We start from the raw sequence: 23,322 nt of genomic DNA, 5'->3' as shown, positions 1-23,322 counted from the left end.
TTCTCTTGCTCCCATAATCCCGTCCTGCCACCCCTTCAAATAAGAAAAACCTTCCTTGGAATAAATAATTATACTTCAGCAATATGAATCATATATGGCCATGTATGAAAATTCATTCAGTACTCTCCATCCATCACCTCTCTGCCAAGAGGTAGGAAGCATTAACCTCCTTTGTTAGTTGTGATTAATCATTTCATTGATTATGGTACTTAAGTCTTCCAATTGTTTCCAGTGTTAGTCATTGTATGAATTTTTCTCTTGGTTCTGTTCACTTCACTTTGCATCAATTAATACAAATCCTAGGTCTCTAGAATCAAACGTGTCCATTTGGAGTTTATTGTGGTATATGATGTGAGATGTTAGTCTAAACCTGGCTCTCCTACCAGTTTTTGTTGAACAGTGAGTCCTTATCTCCGTATTTGGAATCCTCTGGTTTAATTAACACTATTCTATGTTCAATTGCTCCTGACTCTTGTGTACCTAGTCTGTTTCCCTGATCAACTTTTCTATTTTTTAAGCAATACCAAATTGTTTTGATGATTGTTAATATGTGGTGCTCCTAGGATCCCTTCCTCCCCGATTTTTTTTCAATATTTCACTTGAGTTTTTGGTCTTTCATTTCTCCAGATGGTATGTTACTTTTCCAGTTCTATAAAGCAATATTTTGGTAGTTTGATTGGTATTGTATTTAATCTGCAAATTAATTTTTTTTACTATATTGGCATGGCCAACCCAAAACAATTGATATCTCCCCAATTATTCAAGTCCATCTTTATTTCTGTAAAGTACTTTGTAGTAGTGTTCATAGAATTATTGTCTTGATATATATATGTATATATATACATATATATAGAGAGAGATGTATTCTGTGGGCTTTTTCTAAAGAATTTAGTTTTTCTATCTCTTCTTACTGGACTTTTTAAGTAATATACAGAAAGGTTAGTGATTTATGTGGATTTGTTTTTTATCCTGTTTTTTAACCTATTTTTAAAAATTAGCTTTTCATGGAATCTTTAGGGTTCTCTAAGTAAACCATATCATCTTCAAGAAACTGTCCTTCATTCCCTCTTTGTCTATGTTTGTTCCCTCAATTCCTTTTGCTAATTTGTTACAGCTAGCATTTTCAGAACTGTATCAAACACTAGTGATGACAATGGCCATCCTTGGTTTGCTTTTAAACTTACAGGAAAGTCTTTTATTGCTTCTCCTTTGCAGATGATGCTGGCTTTCGGTTTCAGATATACCATATTAAGAAACAGACCATTTAATTCTATGCTTTAAATGGTTTTTTTTTTAATTTTACAAAGTTTTTTCAGCATCTATTTATAATAATTTATTTTTGTTTAATAGTATGACGATTAGCTTCCTAATCTTGAAATGTCTCTGAACTTCTGGTATAAATCTAATCTGCCAATAGTATATATAGTTTCTAAGATTCTATATACTAGAACCAGTCTTCCCTTTAATCCCAGCATTCCAGTGAGCTAAGTTTTTTATTCTTTTAGTAGCTTCAGTAATGATTTTAAAAAGAGATTCACTGCACAAAGTTCATAAAAAAGAATTTATTAACATTTTTCAAACACAACTAAATGGAACTAAAAGTTCTCTTGTAAAAAGTACATTATTGGGTCCCCTTTGAAATATCTTTGCTGTGAAGAAGCATTTTTAAATTGTTTTTATTTTTCATCTCTCTATCAAGAGGGAGAAAATGTTAAAAAATAAAAACACTGCTCTTTGAACTAAAAGGTAAAGGAAGTGTAAAAAAAAGGACAGAGTAGTAAAGTAGTTAACGAAAATAAAGGCAAACCCATAACAATATAAAGATTAAATTATATCACCAAAATGTTTCATATGTATTTTAAAAGTGGAAATATTACAACAGAGAGTATCTGTGGTTTGTGCTCACCTAAGTGCCAAATTGTGGATGACACTTAATAGGTGAATTTACCTTTTAAAAGTTCCAAACCACCGTAAACTCAGGGATAATTCTGCACTACAGAAAAAGCACAGACAATCTGAAATATATATCAACAAGAGCTTGTACTGGGTACCTATCTATTTCAAGACTGCTGATATTTAGCAAAGATATTTTATACATATACATATATATGTACATATATAATCATATTTAGTGAAGAAAAAAGATACCTCACCAAAAAAGGCTAACTTTATTGTAATGATAAAATCTTGATTTTAGGGGCTCATCACATGTTAGGTTATTTCTCATAAAATTACAACAACATAATTGCAAATTTTAAAATGTAGGTATTCACAATAAAAATCTGCATCCTAAGAATTTGGTTTTTAAGGGAGAAAGAAAATACTGTTTATTCTCTCTCATAAATTCGGATGCTCAATTTCAGATGTTAACACAAAGACACTGCAATGGAAAAAACAGCTATAGGGAAAGCCTTTGTCTTCTTAAGTCCAAGTGCTGTTATACAATACCGACTGGAAACAGTGGTTTCACCACAGGTCTGGCAGTGGCTTCTGTTTAAAACGTAACTTTGCTTCACAACATCTATCACAAGCTATAAAACATAATTGACTCTGACAGTACACATGAAAAGCATGATATCTAGGGGGGCAGCCTATGCACATGGGGGCCCTGATGCAGACAGAGAAGTTTTCTAAATTTTTTTAAAGAGAGAAAGGGAATGAAATTGTTTACTTGGAACCAGAAAATACCTTTTCCTAATAACAGTTCAATTACATAACTACAAGTAATGTAAATCAAATGTTTAGAATTTGATTCTGAAATTTCAGGTGAGGCGCCACTCCTTTTGAGGACTATTCTTCAGAAGACAATACTCCATGTGCTTCAGACAAGTTCTCAGCCTTCAATCAGACAGAGAGGGTGAACGAACTGACCGGCCGCTGGCTGGACTATTAGAAAAAGTGAAAGGCTCCTTTTCTTTGTCTTTGCTGTCATGCTTATGCTTGTGTTTATGCTTATGTTTGTGCTTTTTCTTCTTTTTCTTATGTTCATGGTGATGATGGTGATGGTGGTCACTGTGTTTGGATGAGCTTGGCTCCTTGGTGAACACTGACAGGGGTGCGGTTGGCACCGACAGCACACTCATCTCCAAAGAAGATTGTTCTTTTCCTGGAAGGCAAAGGTGCAAATGGAATTCATGATTAATAAGGGAAGTGAATTAATTTAATTAAAATTTAATTGAAAAATCGAAATGAATAAGGGAAACTTGTAACTAAAAGGGAAAGGCTGTTTACAGGTCAAATTGGCTCTAGAACACTTATCTTTCCAACATAGTCATGTAACAAGAGTTAAGAGGTTCTTTTCCTAATAAGAGATGCTACCCCTAAGAATACAATGATTAACACACACTGTGATCAAGCAGCTACACATTTAACACCTCTTAAATAACAAATGTTTTACATAAGCATCATGAGGTATCAGAGTTCAACAAAATATGGTTAACATATGTAAATTATCTTAAAAATATCATATAATAATGATCCATAGATACCTATGTGTATACAACCATGTAGAAGAGAGAGTATTTCTTCCTAGGTACTTTGGGACTGATGTGGTAGCCCTGCACTATCACCACTTGGAAAATTAACTATTCGTAAAACAGAGCATCAATGAATACTACTTACTAGCAATGAAACCTCAGTTGGAAACTGAGAAATATTTCTCTTCTTAAGGTAGGCTTTAACACTGGTTAAAATTAAAGCATTTTACTCATTGCAGTGATTCATAGAGGAAAATCTGATCACAATCCAAAAGGGCCAGGGGAAAAAGCACATTTGCAGTAACCTCCCAAATGGACATGACCACCACAACATGCCAAAAGTTTTTTGTCTGGGAAAAGAGGCCCTAACAAAAGATGGGTGTAATTCAATATGTTATCAATGATGACTTACACACCAGAAGTAGCAATAATATATGATCAAAGACATTTATCTGGGAAAAAGATACATGGTACAAGAGAGGTAACAGATGGACAATCTAAACGCTGCACTTGTACTAAAAAAATGATAAAAGAATGAAGAAGGCTCCTGCCATAATGGGTAGATCATCTATGGGTTATGATCAGAAAGACAGAAAAGAATGGCACAGGACAAGAAGGTATGGATGATATGATCTGTAGTAGAGGAAGTCCTTGATTACTGATGAGATCATGGATCTATTAAAGTATTAATAGATCAACTTATCCCTGATTGCCTCCCAAATCAAAACACCTCTGAGCTAAGAATATAGTGCATCTCAGCAGCTATTTCAGATTAAGTTTTTAAGACTGGAGCAAAGAATAATTTTTCTTGGTAAGGTGATACTGAACAGAACTGAAGTTCAAATACTGTGTGGTAAGATGAACAGCTTAGCTAAAATTGTAGATATTGATGATCGTATTAAAAGTCTAAAAAGAAATCTTTGTGGTAACTTGAGTGATGTACATAACTGGATTTCATCCTTACTTCTTACTAAAGGATTTGTCTTCATCACTGAGCACTACATAGAACCTGTCAAACATGGAAAATGCCATTCGAGAAGTGATAACAGTTCCAACGTAGGGAATCCAAAAAAGGATCGAGGAAAGAAAGGTCTCTTTCTTTTCAGTTCCTGCAATGTAGTTGGCACTTCCAATCTACAATTTTCTCATTCACCCTAAAAAATGATGAAGCTGGAGTGAACTCTTACAGCAAGATATCAGATTGCAAGGACCAGCCAGCAAGAGGCTCAGGCATCCTAAGATGCCCCCGGCTCTCAGTTCTTTATATTGTATCATCTCCCCATTTTTTGGTGACCTACGTGAGTCCTGAAAAGTCTAAGAGAATCTACTTTTAAACATGGACTACTGAACTGAACATATTTAATATAAAAAATCAAAGTCACTTAATAGCAAGGTGACTTTCTTAAAAGAAAATTAATTCCATACAGTTTCTCATACAAGGGATGTCAGGTAAATTTTTCCCCCAAATTTAATGTCACTTGAACACCACTATTTTGGGGACTCAAAAACATTAACTATTTGAAATTTTTTCCAGTTTTTTAAAAAATGTGTTTTAGTTGTATAATTTTTCTGTCAGTTATTATCCAAGATAATGAAAATGCAAAGTGAGAAGGTGACTTCACTGGGGTCACGAAGCACACATTGGTTACATTCTTTTAAGATTTCATAAAAACTACAGAAGGGAGGAATGTTAAGTAGCCTTTAGCCTGTACTTGTATTTTTGGCTATATACATATATATATATATGTGCATAAATTTTGCCAAAAATTCAAAATAACAGCATGAAGGATGCCTTTGGTTTTTCATCTAAAACATGGGAAAACTGGCATAAATACTGAGACTCACAGGATCATAGATGTAACTCTGGGAGGGGAACCTTAGAGGCTATCAAGCCCAACCCTGTCATTTCATCAATTAGGAAACTGAGGCTGAGAGGTTGGGCAATTTTTTTTTTAGGACCCAAAGATTGTTAAGTGTCTAAAGAAGAATTTGAATACAAGACTTCTTCACGCTAAAATTAGCACTCTATTATTGTGCCACCATGTGATAAGAAGAGCAAGAAATTTAGTTACAAAGGTTCAGAAATAACTATTAACAAAGACCTTTGGGCTCCCATCTCATTACTTAAGTCATCTTAACATATATTACAGATCTTCTTGCTTCCTAGTTGACTATTTTCATGCTCAAAGAATCTCTGGTTTTCTTCTACAGTTAGAGTTTTCTAGTATCATCTAATTTTAAACACTTGTCCAGGTAGTTTGATGACAAAGAAGCTAATAATTATGTTAGAACACACACATCCAAAGCAGAGGATTATGCCAAATGGATAGATGAACGCAATGGTGGACATTCTGTTCCAAACAAAGCTTATAACCACTTCAAAAACTCAATTCGATACTCAATGGTCTTACACTTTTTACAACGATTTGGATGAATAAATTTCTAGAGTCTCTAAACTAACATGAAGTGTGTAGAGAACTTTCTGCATCAGCTCCTGAGATAAACTAGTCTATCATGTTTCTGTGCCTCAGTCTCTCCGGCTAACTGGAGGCCAATACTCATAAAGAGACATTTTACTCAAAAAGTTATTGCTGAGCAGGGCCTCAGATTTCAATTTGTAAGGGATTATCTTATGTGATTTTTTAAAATAACATGGTGTTATTGCAAAAGGCTCCATAATTAAATAACGGGATGTAACTATGGAGAGAAGTGAAATCTTTATTGCACAACATAGGTAAATATCCCAATTCAGTTCATAACTAAAAAGAAGCCTAAATGGTCAAATGATACGAAGAGGCAATTTTCAAAAGAAAAAAAATCAAAACTATCAGTAATCATGTGAAAAAAGGCCATAAATCACTACTGATAAGAGAAATAAAAATTAAAATAACTCTGAGACACCACCTCATACCTATCAGACTGGCTAACATGACAAAAAAGGAAAATAATAAATTTTAGAGGGGATGTGAAAAACCCAGGTCTGTAAACCAAAGAGATCAAAGAAAAGGGAAAAGGATATATATATATATATATATATACACATATATATACACACACACACACACACACACACACACACACACACACACACACACAAATATTACAGCAGCTCTTTTTGTGATGATAAAAGAATTGAAAACTAAGAGAATGTCCATAAATGGTTAAACAAATTATGGTACATGATTGTGATAGAACACTACTGTGCTATAAAAAATGATAAGCAGGGTGATTTTAGAAAAATCTGGGAAGATTTATATGAACTGATGCAAAACACAGTGAGCAGGACCAGGAGAACACTGTACACAGTAGCAGCAACATTATAATGATAATCAACTGTGAAAGACTTCGCTTCTCTGATCAATACAATGATCCATGACAACTCCAAAGGATTCACGATAAAAAGTGTTATCCATTTCTAGCACTGATGAACTTTGGGTGCTGATGGAATGGTTTTTTTTTTTTAACTTTTTTTTCTTGCAATATGGTTAATGGGCATTGTGTTTCTTGACTTCTTGATAGATAGGAAAGAAGATAGAGGCAAGGAAAGAATTTGGAACTGAAAATAAAAATGTTAATAAAAAAAAGAAAACAGAATCTTTGTTCCTTGAGACTCCATTAGTTTCTATTTATTCTGTATTTGGACTATAATTATCACTTTGTAATCAAAAGGGGAGCAGAATAAAATACATCTTAAAACAGACACCCATTTCCCCTCCCAAGTTTTTATAGCAAAAATCTCTAAAACTAAAGAAATTAAGAAATACTTCTGATTAGCATTCTCTCTTGTGTAAACTCAACAGATAAAATCAGTAACTTCTGTGCTCTAAACCTAATATAATGCTTGAACTACAGTATCATAAGATAAAATCAATGGCAAAATAAAAAATGTTTTTAATTTTAATAAGTACAACCTTTGGCCTTAATATTATGTAATGACTCCGTGCTTTTTAAGGAACAAACAATCCTCAAATGGTGATGAGTAACAATAGAATTCACTCCAGTTAATATTTCTCAAAGGGATAAAAGGGAAGGTCTGACCATTTTAGTTGGCATGCAGCACTATTACATCATCCAAGATATCTTGGAGTTAGAAAAACATATATAGCTGATTCTTTAGAAGAGGTAAAATACTCAAGTTTTTCAGATTCTTTATTTCTTTACATTTAACATTATTGCAAAGTTCAAAGGTATAGATTCAAGAGATTCGTTTTAATGAGATGATGTATGTAAACAAATTGGATACCTTAAAATGCTAAGTAAACATGAGAGCTATTCTATTTGTGAGTAAGAAAGAGAATCTTACCTATTCCTTTGCGAGACATATCCACACCCCACTGAGGTTTTGCAGAAGCTGTGACATCACAGCCTGGTGAATGCTGAGGCATCAGAGCAGAGCGGGAGCTAGCTGGCCTCAATTTTGAAAGACCTAAAAAGGCCAAAAAACAACAAAAAACCCAACCATGGATTGACTTATTTTTAAGATAGCAATTAACACACTGATTTTACTTCGTGATGCTGTAGTTCAAGCTTTATATTAGGTTTAAAAACACAGAAGTTACTGATTTTATCTGGTGAGCTTATACAAAAGAGAATGTTCATCAGGAGCATTTCTTAATTTCTTTATTTTGAGAGACTTTTGCTAAAACAAAGGTGGGGGTTGGGTGCCTCTTTTAAGTTATGGTATTTATTCTACTCCCCTGTTGATTACAAAGAGAAGATTATAATCCAAATAAAGAATAAACAGAAGCTAAAAACTCTCAAAAAACAAAGATTTTTTTTAAAAATTTATTTAAAATTTTTATTTTTATTTCCAAATTCTTTCCTCCCTCTAGTTTCTCCCCAACCTATCAAGAAGGCAAGAAATATAATATCCATTAATCATGCTGGAAGAAAAAAGCAAGAAAAAAGAAAAAATGCATGCATAAAATTTATGCTAAATTTTAAAAAGGAAAAAGAACTTATTTGTACAAAAAATTTATAGCAGTTCTTTTTGTGATGACAAAGAATTGGAAACTGAAGGGATGTTCATAAATTAGGAAACGGCTGAACAAGTGGTAGCATATGATGGTGTGCTGTAAGAAATGATGAGCAGAGTGGTTTCAAAACAATCTGGGAAGATTTGTAAGAACTGATACAAAGTAAAGTGAGCAGAACCAGGGAAACATTGTATACAATAATAGCAATATTGTATGATGATCAACTGTGAATAACTTAGCTCTTCTCAGCAATACAATTATCCAAGACAATTTCAAAGGCCTCATGATGAAAAATGCTATTCACCTCCAGAACTGATGAACTCTGACTGCAGGTGGAAACATAGTTCTTTTATGATAGTTGGTAGGAAGAGCTGGCCCCCACACCCCAGAAGATGATTCCCAGGATGATGGCTATGAGGGCTGGGTTAGAAGGGCCATGCTACAGGGCTCTTGTGATTCCCTGCCTGTTTGATGACAGTTAGCCAGCAGAAGTTGCTGATGGGGAAGAAGGCAGGCCCCCACCTTTGCCAAACATACTTACTGTGCAACTGCAAGCAAGTCACTTAGCTTCTAAGTGTCCAGGCAGCTCTCTGAGACAATAAAGCTGTAAAGAGGAGTTTCTATCCAAAGAGTTCCCTACTCAAATGAAATATAAAGTCTAGACAAAAAGAATCTTGTTTTCAAAAAATCTATGAATACTGTAAGATCTAATAATTTTTATTGCTCATTTTTAAACTTGTTATGCCCCAAAATTTTAAAAACCATACACCATCCCTCTGCATGGTGCAAACTCATTGTACCTGGAGTTGATGGCCTCTCCAGCATGTTCAAATGATGATAAATAAAAGCTTGACTATCGTGAACAGTGTCCATGTCAACCTCCTCCTCCTCTTGAGAATTTGAGAACTGAAATATACCAATAGAATAAAGGAAGGGAAAAAACAATGAATCACTTTAATATAATCTCTTCAATTCCTAGGAAAGGGAACACAGGGCATGCCCCCAAATAACCACAAAGACAGTCTTCTTACCTCAGGAAAGCATTAGAATGAGAAAGGATTAGGTGTATTATTAGTGGGAAGAAAAAGGAAATCTGATTGAAAATTTATAAGTAACTAATCTATTCTTCTATTGTAAGAAGTAGTGAGATCTACAATGAAATTTTACAAATAAGACAGCTACATGATAATTTAAAGAACTGGCTAGATTGCCCACGTTTCACTTGCTTGATCTTTGACAGTGTGATTTGTCCCAGACAACTTAGGAGAAAAAGAACATTATAATTATGTGAAAGGTGAATATCCTATATTTCTTAGTTTAGTTGTCACCTACGTTCCTTACTCTGATTTTGAGTTTCACTTTACTGTTATCGTCATTCTTCTCCAATATCTGACCAGGTTCTAGTGGGGACCCCAGTGGTGTGTCAGATTTCCTCTTCACTCCCTGCTGATGAGCTGACAAATTAGCTGATGCTTCCTTGGCAAGGTGATCTTCTTCCTGAGGCACCATTCAAGGTCAAAATTAGATTTTTTTTGAAGACAAAGAGCCCATAGTATACCTAAAATTAACATAATGGCTACAGCTACCATGCAAATTAGAGTAGCCCAGTATCTAAAAGTTACTAAGCAGTGGGCTTAAAAGGAACTGATCTGCTAAAAAATTTTTGATTTTTAATTTTTGGGGAGAGATTTGCATATCAGTGATTTTTCAGTGCATGAATCCATAAGAGCATGTTTTTTACTTAGCAGCTGAGAGTTATGGGAAGCGTAAGAGGGGGAAATATGAATAATAAGAGATAAATTAGTAAATATGGACTGGTGTTGGAATAGATTGTTAACTGATGAAATTTTATGAAGTCTATACATTTTAAACATATGGAGGAGGTATGGGATACCATTAACAAATATCTTACCCAAAAGAATTTTTTCTTGAAATTTTGAAAGAGCATTTCATAAGTAAAAATTTAGCCAAAAAAATCTATGTAGATATGTGAAGTTTAAAGTGAAGCTTTATAACAGAAAAAAATTTAATTAAAATATCAGGTTTAATGTGTTTTGAAGTTTTAGAGATAACATTAGAGATAGTAATTGGAAAAGTTACTTAGTCTGCATTTGGGGGTAAATGAAGTCTTCAGAGCTTAAGATTTTTGATTATCATTCAAAAAATTTTTGTTTGTAAAATATTTTGATTACTGCCATAAATCAATTTGGGATTATGCAAGAAAATATCTACAAAATGTTCCTATCCTTTGACTAAATGATCCCACTACTGGATAAATTACCACCCTTCCTCCTGTCAAGGAAGCCAAAGACAGAAACAAAGGCTCCACATACACCAAATATGTACAGCAGCATTTTTGAGAACAAAATAATAGAAACACAATATGTGGCCTTCAATAGGGGAATGGTTGAATGCACTGTGCTATATACATATACATGAATACATATACATATGTATATGTATATATACCTACGTGTGTATATGTGTGTGTGTGAGTGTGTGTGTGTGTGTGTGTGTGTGTGTGTGTGTAATATAATGTTACTGGGTCAAAACAATCAATGAATATGAGGAATTCAGAGAAACATGCAAAGACATATGAACTGATGCAGGACAGAGAATGAAACTGATACATAAAATGACAATTATGTTTTTAAAAAATACTAAAAATGCAGCAAAAGTGAATTATAATGTCCACCTAGAAAACTGATGATTATATACACTTGATCTAAATAAAGAAGTGAGGGACAATAGATACGTCATGAGACACTGTCAATGTGTCAGTTCAGTTAACTTTTTTCTCCTTTTCCTTTTTTTACAGGAAGCATGTTAAAGGGAAAGATTGTGAAGTAAAACAAAAGGCAATAAGACAATTAAAAATAAAAACTTCCCTATATTAAAATGAAATATTACTTTTAAGTTACATGTTCCATAAGCAATTCTTTATAAATGCTAGTAAGTTTGTAAATGCAGTAAGAAGGATCTCAGAGGCCATCTATTCCAAGCACAACTGAACAAAAATACTCTTTAAAACATACACTGCAAGTGGTTATTCAGCTTTTGCCTGAAGATTTCCAGTGAAACACCCTTCATCTCAAGGCAGGCCATTCCACTTTGAAAGAGCTCTAATGGCAAGCCATTTTCCTTTACGTGAAGCTCAAATTTGTTTTTTGTACAAGGTCTATTTTTAATGGCTTAAACAATCAAGGGCCAAAAAGATGACGTCTAATGATTATATGTGTATAAAAAAAAGATGAAGTATAATAATTCTTTTCTCATGGTTTAAAAAGAATTTATTAAGCACTTACTGTATGCCAAACATTGGGACAATTCAAATATCTGTACACAGGTTCTCCACTAAGTGTTTTCTTCTCCAGACTAGACACTGACATTTCTTCAAATGATCCTTATTAGACATGGAGACTCAAGGGCCTTCACTACCCTAGCTGCCTGCCTCTGAACACTTTCCAACTCGCAAAGAACTGATGACAATACTCTAGATGTAGTCTGAGTAGAGCAGGATGCGGTGGGACTTTCATTTCCCTAGTCTTGGATCTGTTGTTTCTCTCTGTAGCCTAAGAGGGCATTAGTTTTCCTGGCTGTCATATCACACTACCCAGTCATACAAAGTTTGTGGGACAGTAAAACCATAGGTTCTTTTTTAAGATTAATTGCTATATGTCTCTCACTTTATATCTATGAGGTAGATATTTTTAACCCAGAGTAAGACTTTACATTTATCCTTATTAAATTTCATCTTATTAGATATGGTTTAATATTCTAGCCTTCAAGACCTTTTTTAATCCTATCATCCAGTGTGATATTGTCCTTACTGGCTTTCTGTCAACTACATGCTGTCTAGTCTTCATCTCTGTCTTGTTACCGAAATGCTGAGCAGCTGTCCTATCCTTCCTTTGATCCGTTTCTTTCCCCCTACTATAGTTATTTTTTTTTTTAAAAAAGCCTTTTTATTTCCCTTAGTGTCAGTTCGCCCTTCACTTTAGCATTCCTGATTCTAGTCTTACAGAACTGGGTCAATCTTTTGTATTCATCCATCTATCTGCTCTCACATTCATGTCTATTTAAAATCTAAGTTTAAAATTAGAGAACTATGTAAAAGTAATAAAAATTGTGAATATAATTACCAAACACTGGCTGGCTATGATATAAATCTGTTTGAAGCTCTGAGAATTAATTACTCATTCAGTCAACCATTCATTCATCCAATAAACATTTATAAAGATACAACAGGAAAACCAGGTGCACCAATATCATGGGAGACATCAAATTTTTTAAAAGTCTTTTCCTTCAAAAAGTGTACAACCTGGTTAGAAGTAAATTTTGTAACAAGTTAACATTCAGTAAAATTCTCTCCCATCTACCTGAACATACAAGGTCTATGATCAAATGCAATGATCCTGAAAGGGGGTGCAAAGTAGTATATAACAAGATATTTGTGTATATGTAACAAGATGTTTGACTGATTATGCAGTGGTCAGTATACTTCCCCTAAAACTTCTTTCACATGGCTTTTAGATGGTAAAATAAAATTTTATTACCAGCAATTATAGTTCCAGGGATACATGTTTATGCTTTAATTAATATAATTAATTCAACTTTTTAAATTAACAAAAGTGGTTCTTACAGCATTCTGAAATCCAATCAACTGTGCATGACTGTTTAGACTGCTCACAGGCTCTTGGCTGCCTGCTACTGCCTCAGGGATGATGGTAGGATTCAGCACGGCCTTTTTCTCTTTCAGATTAAGAACCAATCCAAGTTCTGGTAATGGCAAACAAGAAGGTCTGCTGAGGCCAAAGAGAGTGAAGTACAGATCCACAGCACCACATCTTAGTCTCCAATCATGTGAAGTACCTAGGACAGAAGAAGAAAAAAGTTCATACATGTAATATTTAACTATGTTATTTTTCTATTTTAAATTTGGTTTTTTGTTAATACAACTAATCCAGATTCCTAGGACATAAACAAATCAATAAGTGATCCTGCTAAATACCTAGCCTGTAAAAAAGCACATAACTTGGCTAAATTGCAGTGTTTAAAGAGATACAGGAAAATAGTACATAGACAAAGTAAGAGAGTAGCTTCTATAGCAGTGGCATGCCTTATGTTATGTTTAGCATAAAGGGAATACTTGTTTTGAAAGCTGCAAGAACTTTTGAGAAAGGCTTTCTCTATCCAATGAAAACTGTTTACAAAGGCTTCAGCAACCATGTGACAGCAAACCCATTTATGAGGGAGAAAAACCCAATATTTTTTGAGGCAACCCAACTCCACTTCAATTCAGTTCTAATTGTTAAGAAATGTGTCTCTGTGCTGAGTCTAAATCTGCCTTGGAAAATTCCTTCACTTCTATCTTCTGGGGCCAAATAGAACAATGACAGTCACAGGATCAGACTTGGAGCGAGAAGGGACTCATGACTTCTTTAAGTCTGCCCCCCTCATTTTGCAGATGATGAAACTGAAACCCAAAGAGGTTTAAGCGTTAGGTTCAAGGTTCAAAGAATAGTAACATGAGTCTGAATTCGAATTCAAGTTCTCTACCTCCAAATTCAAGGTGTTTTCTTTTAAACCTCACTGCCAAATACTCAAATAAAAGTTATTTATGGAAGTATCCTCATTCTGATGACATTGAACCATAAGTACACAAAAATAACATTAAAGTAACCGAAAGAAATTAGCTTGGTTAAAATTTTCTAAGAATTTGAGGACTTGATGGTAATCCTGACAAGGAGAGCAAAATGGGCATAAGAATTAACAAAATTTGGCCTGATAGAGGTAACGTGGCAGAACAGAAAGAGCACTTATATTGGCATTAGAACTGGGACTACATAGAATATGTCTAATTTCTCTTCCACATGATAGCCTTCAAATATTTTAATCGATCAATAAACATTTATTAAGCACCTACTATATGCTAGGCATAGTGCAAAGCACTAGGGATACAAAAAAGAGTCAAAAGACAGTTCTTGCCCTCAAGGAGCTTATAATCTAACACAGGAGACAACATGCAAACAAACAGATACAAAGAAATACAGAATAAATGGGAAATAAATAATGGAGGAATATACTTGTCAAATACTTGACAAAAGTCATAATTCCTGACACTTTCCTCCCCCTTCTTTCTACTCTAACTACTAGAGTTCTGCAACAGTGGAATGGTTTATCCCAGGACATTGCTAACATCACTGAAGGTCTATGAGAAGCCGGATAACTGATCACATCAGGAAGTCTGCCGAGTGGATTCCTATTTAAGCCTACAATGGACTCCGTAAGCGCTGAGATCCTTTTCTACTATGAGATTCTGTGGTTACAAAAGAATTAATGCATATCTGGCATGCCCTACTTTTTTAAGCCTTATCCACTCTATACTCTAGTTCAACTGGACTGCTCAAAGTGGTTGGTCTCTGTCTACTAAATGTGTCCTACATTTTCTTTTTCAAATAAATTGTATCAATAGTTTTCATTTTTAATCATCAAAATTTAGCATAGTTCTCCCTCCTAGAAAGTCATCTCGTATAACAAATAGTTTTAAAGAAAAAGAGAAAAATCAGCAAAACAGGCAATATATTGAAAATGTCTTGAAAATATGTGCACTGTGCCACATCTGTGGAGCACCTACCTCCACAAAGGGGTGGGATAAGGAAGTCTTCTCATATCTCCTCTTTGGAAACATGCCTGTTCTTTCTAACTTTGAAGCATTCACTTTTTTGTGTTTTTTCTATTTATATGTTGTAGTCCCTGTGGATATTGTTTTCTCAGCTCAACTTACTTCTCTGAATCAGTTCGTGTAGATCTTCCCATGCTTCTCTATGTTCATATTCATAGTTTCTTACAGTTACAGTAATGTTTCATTACATGTACCATAATTTATTTAGCCATTCCCCAATTGCTATCTATTTTGTTTTGAATTCTTCAGTATCATAAAGAGTGCTTCTATAAATATTTTGGTGTATGTGGGGAATTTATTCTTATCAGTGGCCCAGTAATGGAATCTCTGGGTCAAAAGTTATGAACATTTTAATCACTTCATTGCTTTTCAAAATGGTTGTATGGATTCACAGCCCCATCAATAATGTGACTCTATCTTTCAACATCCCCTTCAACACTATTCCCATTTTTTTCTTATCTTTGCCAATTTGTAGGTTGTGATATTAAACTCAGAATTGTTTTTACTTTATTTTCTCTTATTACTGGTGATTTGCAGCAGTCAATTCATATAGATGTTAAAAATGTGCAATTTTTCTTTTGACAACTGTTTCTTCATATCCTTTAAGCACGTAATCTAATAAGGAAATAGCTTTTGGTTATATGTAATGTGTGTATGTATATATAAATATGTATATATGTTTATTGTTTATATATCTTGGATACTAGACCCTCTTCAGAGAAATCTGATGTATGTTTCCCCCCAACACAAAGATTGCTTTCCTTCTTATCCTAGGTACATTAATTCTATTTGGGCAGAAGTTTTCTAGTTTCATGTAACTGATCTTTTTATAAAATATATAACAAATTATATATACAAACATATATAATACATATATAAATATATATAAAATGTTACATATCTTTTGTAATTGCCTTTATCTCTTCTTTGGCTAAGAACACACCTACCTATATTTACCTATTTTTAAATATTTTTGTGGTATGACCACCATCAAGGTCAGGAATTCATTTAGAAATGACTGAAGAATGTGGTATAAAGTGTTAATCTAAGACTAATTTCTGCCAGATTGCTTTCCAGTTTTTCCAGTAGTTTTTAATTAAATATGGGGTTCTTTCCTAAGTAACCTGTCTTTTGGTTCATCAAACATAGTAAATTCTATTATTTCTGATTCTTACTTTTCTAGTTCCATTGATCTACCTCTTTAAATACCAAATGCTTTAGATAACTTTTATGATTTACCTCTTTTCATTACTTCCCTTGATATTTTTGATATTTTAGACTTTTTATATTTCCAAATGAATTTTATTTGTATTTCATCCAGTTCTGTAAAGTTTCCCTCTGATGGTTTGATTGGTGTAGCGTGAAAATGTAAATTAATTTTGGTTACAATGACATTTTTATGATGTTGACATGGCCAATCACGAGCACTAAATGTTCCTCCAGCTATTTTAAGTTTTTCTTTATTTCTTTAGGGAACACTTTGTAATTGAATCTATATAAGTACTCTGTGTAACATGATAAAGTGATACCCAAATATTTCATGCATTTGTAGTTATTTAGAATGGAATTTTCTTTCTAGTACTGTCTCTTGGGTTATTATTATTATTATTATCATATAGAAATGCTATTGATTTTTGAGGGCTTACATTGTAGCCTACCACTTCACTAAAGCTTTGAACTTTCCCACCTAGTAACTGCTGATTCCCTAGGATTTTCTAAGTAAATAATTACATCAGGGGCAAACAGAAGTTTTTTATTTCCTCTGTGCTTCTCTTTAGGCCTTTTCTTTCTGTCTCCTGTCTGACTGCCATTATTAGGATTTGTAGAACTATGTCAAATAACATATAAGATCACATTCATAAAGTACTCTGCAAGCCTTCAAGCAATAAATAAATGATATTTATTATTATTAATAGTAGACATCCATTTGCTTAACTCTGATATTTGTTAGGAAAGGTTCTAGTGTGTTCCCACTGTGGACTACGCTTGCTATTAGTTTTAGATATTTTATATAACATTAAAAAAGGTTTCTGCATGTCTGCATTTTATAGTTTTCCACATAAATAAGTGCTGTACTTTGTCAAAGGCCTTTTCTGCATCTACTGGTTTTGGAAGTTTTGTCTTTCATATTATGCAGTTTTCCTGTATTGAACTATATTTGTATCCCTAGTATAAACCCAAGTTGGTCATGATGAGTGATCTCTTGGATGCACTGCTGTAGTCTGTGAGAGGGTTTTATTTAAAATTTTTGAATCAATAATCATTAATGATATTTATATATAGTGTTTTCCTTTTGTGACTTATCCTCACCTGCCTTAGGCATTAGAACTATATTTGTCTAATAAAAGGAATGGTAGGATGCCTTCTCCATTTTTTGAGAATTTGTGTAGTACAAGTACTACTTATTCTTTTAAGAGTTTGATAGAATTCTCTTATGAACTGAACAGAACCAGGAGTTCCCTTTCCCCAACTTTGCTATTTCCTTTAGAGATAATTATGTTTCTTTTTTTCTGAAATTTATTATTTGTGATCATTATTTGGTCTTCTATTTGTTTGGGTATTGTATATTTTTGAAGGTATTCTTCTAGTTCTTTTGTTCTCAGTTTTGTTAGCGTATAATTGTGCACAGTAGGTTGTGATCATTTTTTTCGTTTCTTCTGGTTTTATGATTTTGCCCTGTTCACTATCATGTTAATTTGATTTTCTACTGTTGTCTTTTTAATCAGGTTGAAGGTTACCAATTATTCTTTTCTAAAGAATAAGCCTTCAATTTAATTATTTCTAGTTTTTTTTCCCAATTTACCTACTTTTCACCTCTTTTGTGCTTATTTTAAATGTGTTTGTTTTCTACTTTTTAAAATGCACATTCAATACATTAATCCTTTTCTATTTTGTTAATTTATACTTTTAGGAACATCATTTTTTCCCTCAGAACTGTTGCCTGCTTCCCATTGATTTTATTATGTTGTCTCATAGTCTCGTTTTCTTTAACATAATTATCAGTTGTTTGTATGACTTAGTCTTTGACCCACTCATTAGATTAGGATTTTATTGTTAAGCATCCATTGGAGTCTGTATCTTTTATTTGTACTCTGTGAACTGAATACTGTTTTTGAGTTATGCTATGGAAACAATGTATTTTGTTATTTCTGCCTTCTCCCACTTATTTTCAGCATCTTTGTGCCCTAATATATGGTCAATTTTTTTAAAAAATGTTCATGTGATACTGAGAATAGGTGTATTTTTTAGCAGCCTTGTTTACAGGGCACTAAACTTTTAAGGTCCAGCTTCTCCAGCAATTTGCTCAATTCTCTATTTTCCTTTTCCTTTTCCTTTCTGCGAAGACTTAGCCTCAACCAGAGGAAAGACCATAGCAGTTATTTTCCCTTCAATGTTAACTACTGACTTGATTAGGGGACATCCTACATTTTCCTTTATCTTCTTCCTCCCACTCCCTTTTATGTGTCTTTCATTCTGAAGTTGAGTCCTGTACCCACCAAAAAAAAAAAAAAAAAAAAAAGCTTCTCCGAGAGGAGGAGTCTCATAAGGTTCAGTCCATTGGTATTTCAGGACTGCTTCTCTGCCATCTCTTTTATCTGATTTCTGCTTTCACCACTGCCAACTTCTATACTTAAGAAAGAAATCTCTTCATGACCCTTCTGCAGTTGCTGCTGATCCCACAGATGTCTTTTAACAGTTTCTTCTTCCTTTTTTCCTGGGATAATTTAGGTCATTACTTATGCCTTCCTTGGTAGTTCTATTTGTTTATTTATCTCATATTTCTGTTTTCTGGGGTGTTTGCAAAGCAAATAACGATAGCCAGCATTTATACAGCATAGAAGGTTTGCAAAATGCTTTGTAAATTTTCTCATATGCTGCTCAAAACAATCCTGGGATATAGGTACTATTATTAATCCCATTTTACAGAAATGAAAATAAAGCAAACAGAGTTTAAAGTGACTTGCTGAGAGTTACATACCTACAAAATGTCTGAGGCTAGATTTGAATTCAGCACTCTACCTGCCTTATGACCTAATCTGCTCAATTCTGGTTTTCTTTGGAGGAATGGTACAGAGGACTTTTTTTTTTTAAGTGAAATTTAGGTTAAGGTTTACAGGGTATGTCATGTTGAGTTGCATCTTGGGTGCTTTTGCTCTTCACAACATATCACTCCATTTTCTACTCTAGTTTATGGTAGGTGCAGAAGTTTTTTGTTACACGATTTTCCTTTTCTTTATATTTGAAGGTCTTTATTCTGGCTGTTCGCAATATTTGTTATTTATCAGTGGAATTGTTGAATTTAATCACTCTATGTCTTAGGAGTTTGCAGCATGGGGTTTTTCTGTCTTCTGGGTTCAGAAGTTCTGGACAGTTTCCTTGTATTATTTCTTGCATTATATTATTCAGATTTTTTTTTTTTTACCAGTCATGTCACCTGAGACCCCTATATTCTTTAAGTTGCCTCAGTACATCCTGTCTGATCTTTTTACTTGTAGAGAAATCATATTTTCTTTTAACGTTATTGCTTCTTCTCTTCTCCTAGACTGCTCTTCACTTTGTATCTTTATGCATTCCTAATCAGTTTTGTTTCTTAGGTGAGATATGTCATCATGGATTGCTGATTATTTATACTATATAGATGATAAATTCTGCTTTGACAGTATTATTTCTCTCTTAAACCATTCAGGATCATTTGGCTGTGGTCCCATGTTCGCTTAGGAATCCACAGGGCCCTCTGCATCATTATGTATTGATTTTTCTTATTATAATATTTATTCATAGAGGTCTGAACTCATTTAAGTAATCTGGAGGCCATATTCCCTTCTGTTATGAATATCTTCCCTAATGGTTTATCTGACTGGATTCAAGTTCTTTTACTGAGGTTTTTTCCTTCCTGAGGACTGGTAATTGTCTTTTTACTTCCTCTTAATATTCACATATCACTCATTTTCTGACAAGATCTTTGCACATCATCACCTAAAACTGAAGAACCTCGCTAGAAAGATTAATGGATATCTAACTCAAGGGCAAACAGTTAAGACACCTGTTGGAACAGGGAGACCAAGTCAGGGCAACTGGTGAAAAACAGATCTTTAGCAAGCCCAGCTGGCTGCTTTTGTGTATCTGTTAACCTAGAGAGCCCATTAGAGTAATGTTTATGTATTTATATGTAACCACAAGGATCTAACGCCTAAAGGAAACTAGACTGATTCGAAGTGCCCTTGTACCACTAGAATTTGAACAGTTTTTGGTTTTTAAATTTCTGTTAAAAACCACAACAAACCTCACGATTCAAAACCTTGAAATGATATTACCATGACCAAAATAAAATTAAAACAGCAATTCTTCCTAGTAGAAAGAACACTGGAACAGAATTTAAGGAGTCTGAGTATTAAATCTAGCTCTTCAACTAATTCTGTGACCTTAGAAAGATCTTTAAGTCTCAGACTTCCTAATCCAAAATGAGATTTTTTTTTTCCTTCTAGCTTTAAAATTCTTTCTAAATCAACTGAATTCCAACCCCTAAGAAACTCATTAATCTTTCCTCTCATGGAATTCTTTAAAGATTCAATTCAGCTCGAATGAACAAATATTTATTAAGCATCTACAACTTCCAAGGTATGATAGCAGGTACTAGGTTGTTCCTCTTCATTTGTTCGCTCACATCCAATTCTTTGTGACCCCATGAACCATAGCATGCCAAGTCCTTCTGTTCTCCACTAGCTCCCAAAGTCTATCCAAGGTTAAGTCCACTGCTTCCATGATACTATCTAGCTATCTCAACCTCTGCCGTCCCCTTCTCCTTTTGCCTTGAATCTTTATCAACATAAGGGTCTTTTCCAGTGAGTCCTATCATGTCAGCATGTGGCCAAGGTATTTCAACTTCAGGTTCAGTATTGTTGTCATTCCAATAAGAAGGCTGAATTAATTTAAGTATTTACTGATTTGATCTCCTTGCTCCACAAAGGACTCTCAAGTCTTCCCAAGCACCACAATTCAAAAGAGTTGATTCTGTGGTTCAGTTTCCCTTACAGCAAACACTCTTTTTCAACAGATACTAGAACAGAGGAAAAAAAACAACAACTCTGCCCTGGAGTTTATATTCTACTGGGGGATGTATGTAAACCAACAAGTAAAGCTAATTTGATTAGAAGAATACATAGAGACTAGAGGTATAAGGAAAGGTATATAGGAAGTAGCCTCTGGGCTAACCCTTGAAGGAAACCAAGTACTCAGAGATGGAAAGGAAGGAAGGAATACTTTCTAGGTGTGACACAGCCTGTCATCTGATTCTGTCTGAGGGGGCAGCGACTGCGGGAACATAGAGCAGAAGAGATGCTGTGAAGGTAGAATGAATAAGGCTTCACAACCGACTGAACATGAGGGAAGGGAAGAAGCAGGGCTGGCTCGGAGCCTCACAGGCCCAGCTCCCGGCATCACTCAGGCTTCCCAGTCCATCTTGCACCCAAGTGATCGACATGTCTGGAATATCCTCTCTTCACTTTAACCTCATTCCATGCTTCATTCTCCTTTAAAACACCATTTTAGTGCCATCCCCTGGTTATTAGCATTCTCTCTCAAAGTTACTTCGTATTACATTGTACATACCTTGGATTTACTTTTGTTTTGCCCAAATTAAACTTGAAAAATATACTTGAGTAATATTGTTTTGCTTTGTCCTTGAGGGCAGGATCCATTTCTTTTTGTCGTTGGAATCTCTGCATCTATCAGTGCCTTTCACCTAACAGGTGCTTAATAAGGATTTGTTGAATAGAAATGCTAAACTGGATAAGGCTTGGGAGAGGAGGGAATAATCTGTTCTATTTGGCACATGTAAAGTTGGAGATACTGATAGGACATAGATAGAAACGCCTAGAAAATAGTTGGAAAGGGTGAATTAAAATCTTGGAAAAGAAATGACACTTCTGGATATACAGACGTAGAAGTCGAGAAATAATGAATCTACAGAAGGTCATAATAAAACCAAGAGAAATGAGTAAAGACAGAAAATACAAGGTCAAAAAATTGGGAGGACAGGACACAGAAGGATGATGATGAGGCCAAGTAAAGTTAGAAAGGGTATAGTCATACTAGGAAGAAAACGAAAAAAGAGTAGTGTCTCAAGAAGCCAAGGGAGAAAAAATCTATAATTTTCTACTTAGGCACACGAACTGATGGAAATGGCAAGTACATTTTTACATAAATGAGAGGAAAAAACAATATACCCACCATTCTCTCACTCAACTTTTTTTAAGGAAGAATATTGTACAATATAAACCAATTAGTATTTAATCAGTATTACTTTTCTGAACCAAAAAAATTTTGAGAAAAAAGTTTAATTAAAACTAATATTCATGTAATTTTCCCTACTGAGACAACTGCTGAAGAGAAAAACCTGTAAAGTGAACACAGTGATTTTCTACAAATATAATCTTTCCTTTTAGTGGGGTAGTAATTATTGGGGGAGAGAGAGAAAGAGTAAGATACACTGCCACCAAGAAGAAAACTGGCTCTGTTTTTAGGATAGAGTTGTGGAAACCCAAAACTCCCACGACAATCAATGGAGTCTGAAGTTTTTAGGGAGATGAATCAGACAAGTATCACCACCTGGCTTTCAGTAGTGACCATGTTATTACTTCCTTAAGCTAAATGCAAATTTGAACATCCCATTTTTTTACAATAGGTATCCATATTCACAGCTTTCCAAAGTATGACTTAGCATGATTCTATTATACTTTAAAAATTCTATTCCTAAGAGATGAAAAAGCTCTGAAACTTTTTAATGTTAACATTAAAACTGTTTATTTCCTGATACCAACATCTGGCAAATCCAACCAAACTGAATCAGAAGAAGTCACTCATTCCAACCCCTAGAGTGTAGCTATAAACTTTTAAAAAACAAATAATGATGTAAATAGAACAGTGAGCCTTCAATGTTCTGAATGATTTCATAAGTGTTTCTATGTCATCCTTGTAGTAATGTGCCAAATGTTATTTAAAATACAAATTGAGAGAAAAGGATAAAATTACCTTTATAATGAAAAACAGGTAAAGATACACAGACAGCCTATAGAGAAAAGGGCATTCAATTGTGAATGAGATTTTAATTTATTTCAATCGATCAACAATTATTTATTAAGTCCTTACCATGTGCCAGGTATTCCATCGTATACCATTGGATATG

General features: G+C 34.1%; 1 protein-coding gene across 5 annotated transcripts in view; it reads right to left on the bottom strand.

The window, feature by feature from the left end:
* Positions 1-1,547: 1,547 nt before the first annotated feature.
* TAF2 (TATA-box binding protein associated factor 2) overlaps positions 1,548-23,322 on the bottom strand; it is a 91,653-nt gene continuing 69,878 nt past the window's right edge. For 2 of the 5 annotated variants that reach the window (XM_072603199.1, XM_072603203.1), the window contains 5 exons: positions 13,095-13,324; positions 9,794-9,949; positions 9,253-9,358; positions 7,780-7,902; positions 1,548-3,106 (listed from right to left, as the gene is read on the bottom strand). In XM_072603199.1, the coding sequence (XP_072459300.1) occupies positions 2,841-3,106; positions 7,780-7,902; positions 9,253-9,358; positions 9,794-9,949; positions 13,095-13,324 (881 nt within the window). In that variant the 3' untranslated portion in view covers positions 1,548-2,840. The remainder of the gene's footprint in view (positions 3,107-7,779; positions 7,903-9,252; positions 9,359-9,793; positions 9,950-13,094; positions 13,325-23,322) is intronic. The other 3 variants (XM_072603200.1, XM_072603201.1, XM_072603202.1) reach the window with 3 other exon arrangements.

This window comes from Notamacropus eugenii, chromosome 4, assembly GCF_028372415.1.
Source record: "Notamacropus eugenii isolate mMacEug1 chromosome 4, mMacEug1.pri_v2, whole genome shotgun sequence".
NCBI classification, from domain to species: domain Eukaryota; kingdom Metazoa; phylum Chordata; class Mammalia; order Diprotodontia; family Macropodidae; genus Notamacropus; species Notamacropus eugenii.
The sequence above is the reverse complement of the archived record's forward strand: the minus strand, read 5'-3'. Positions and strand labels throughout refer to the sequence as shown.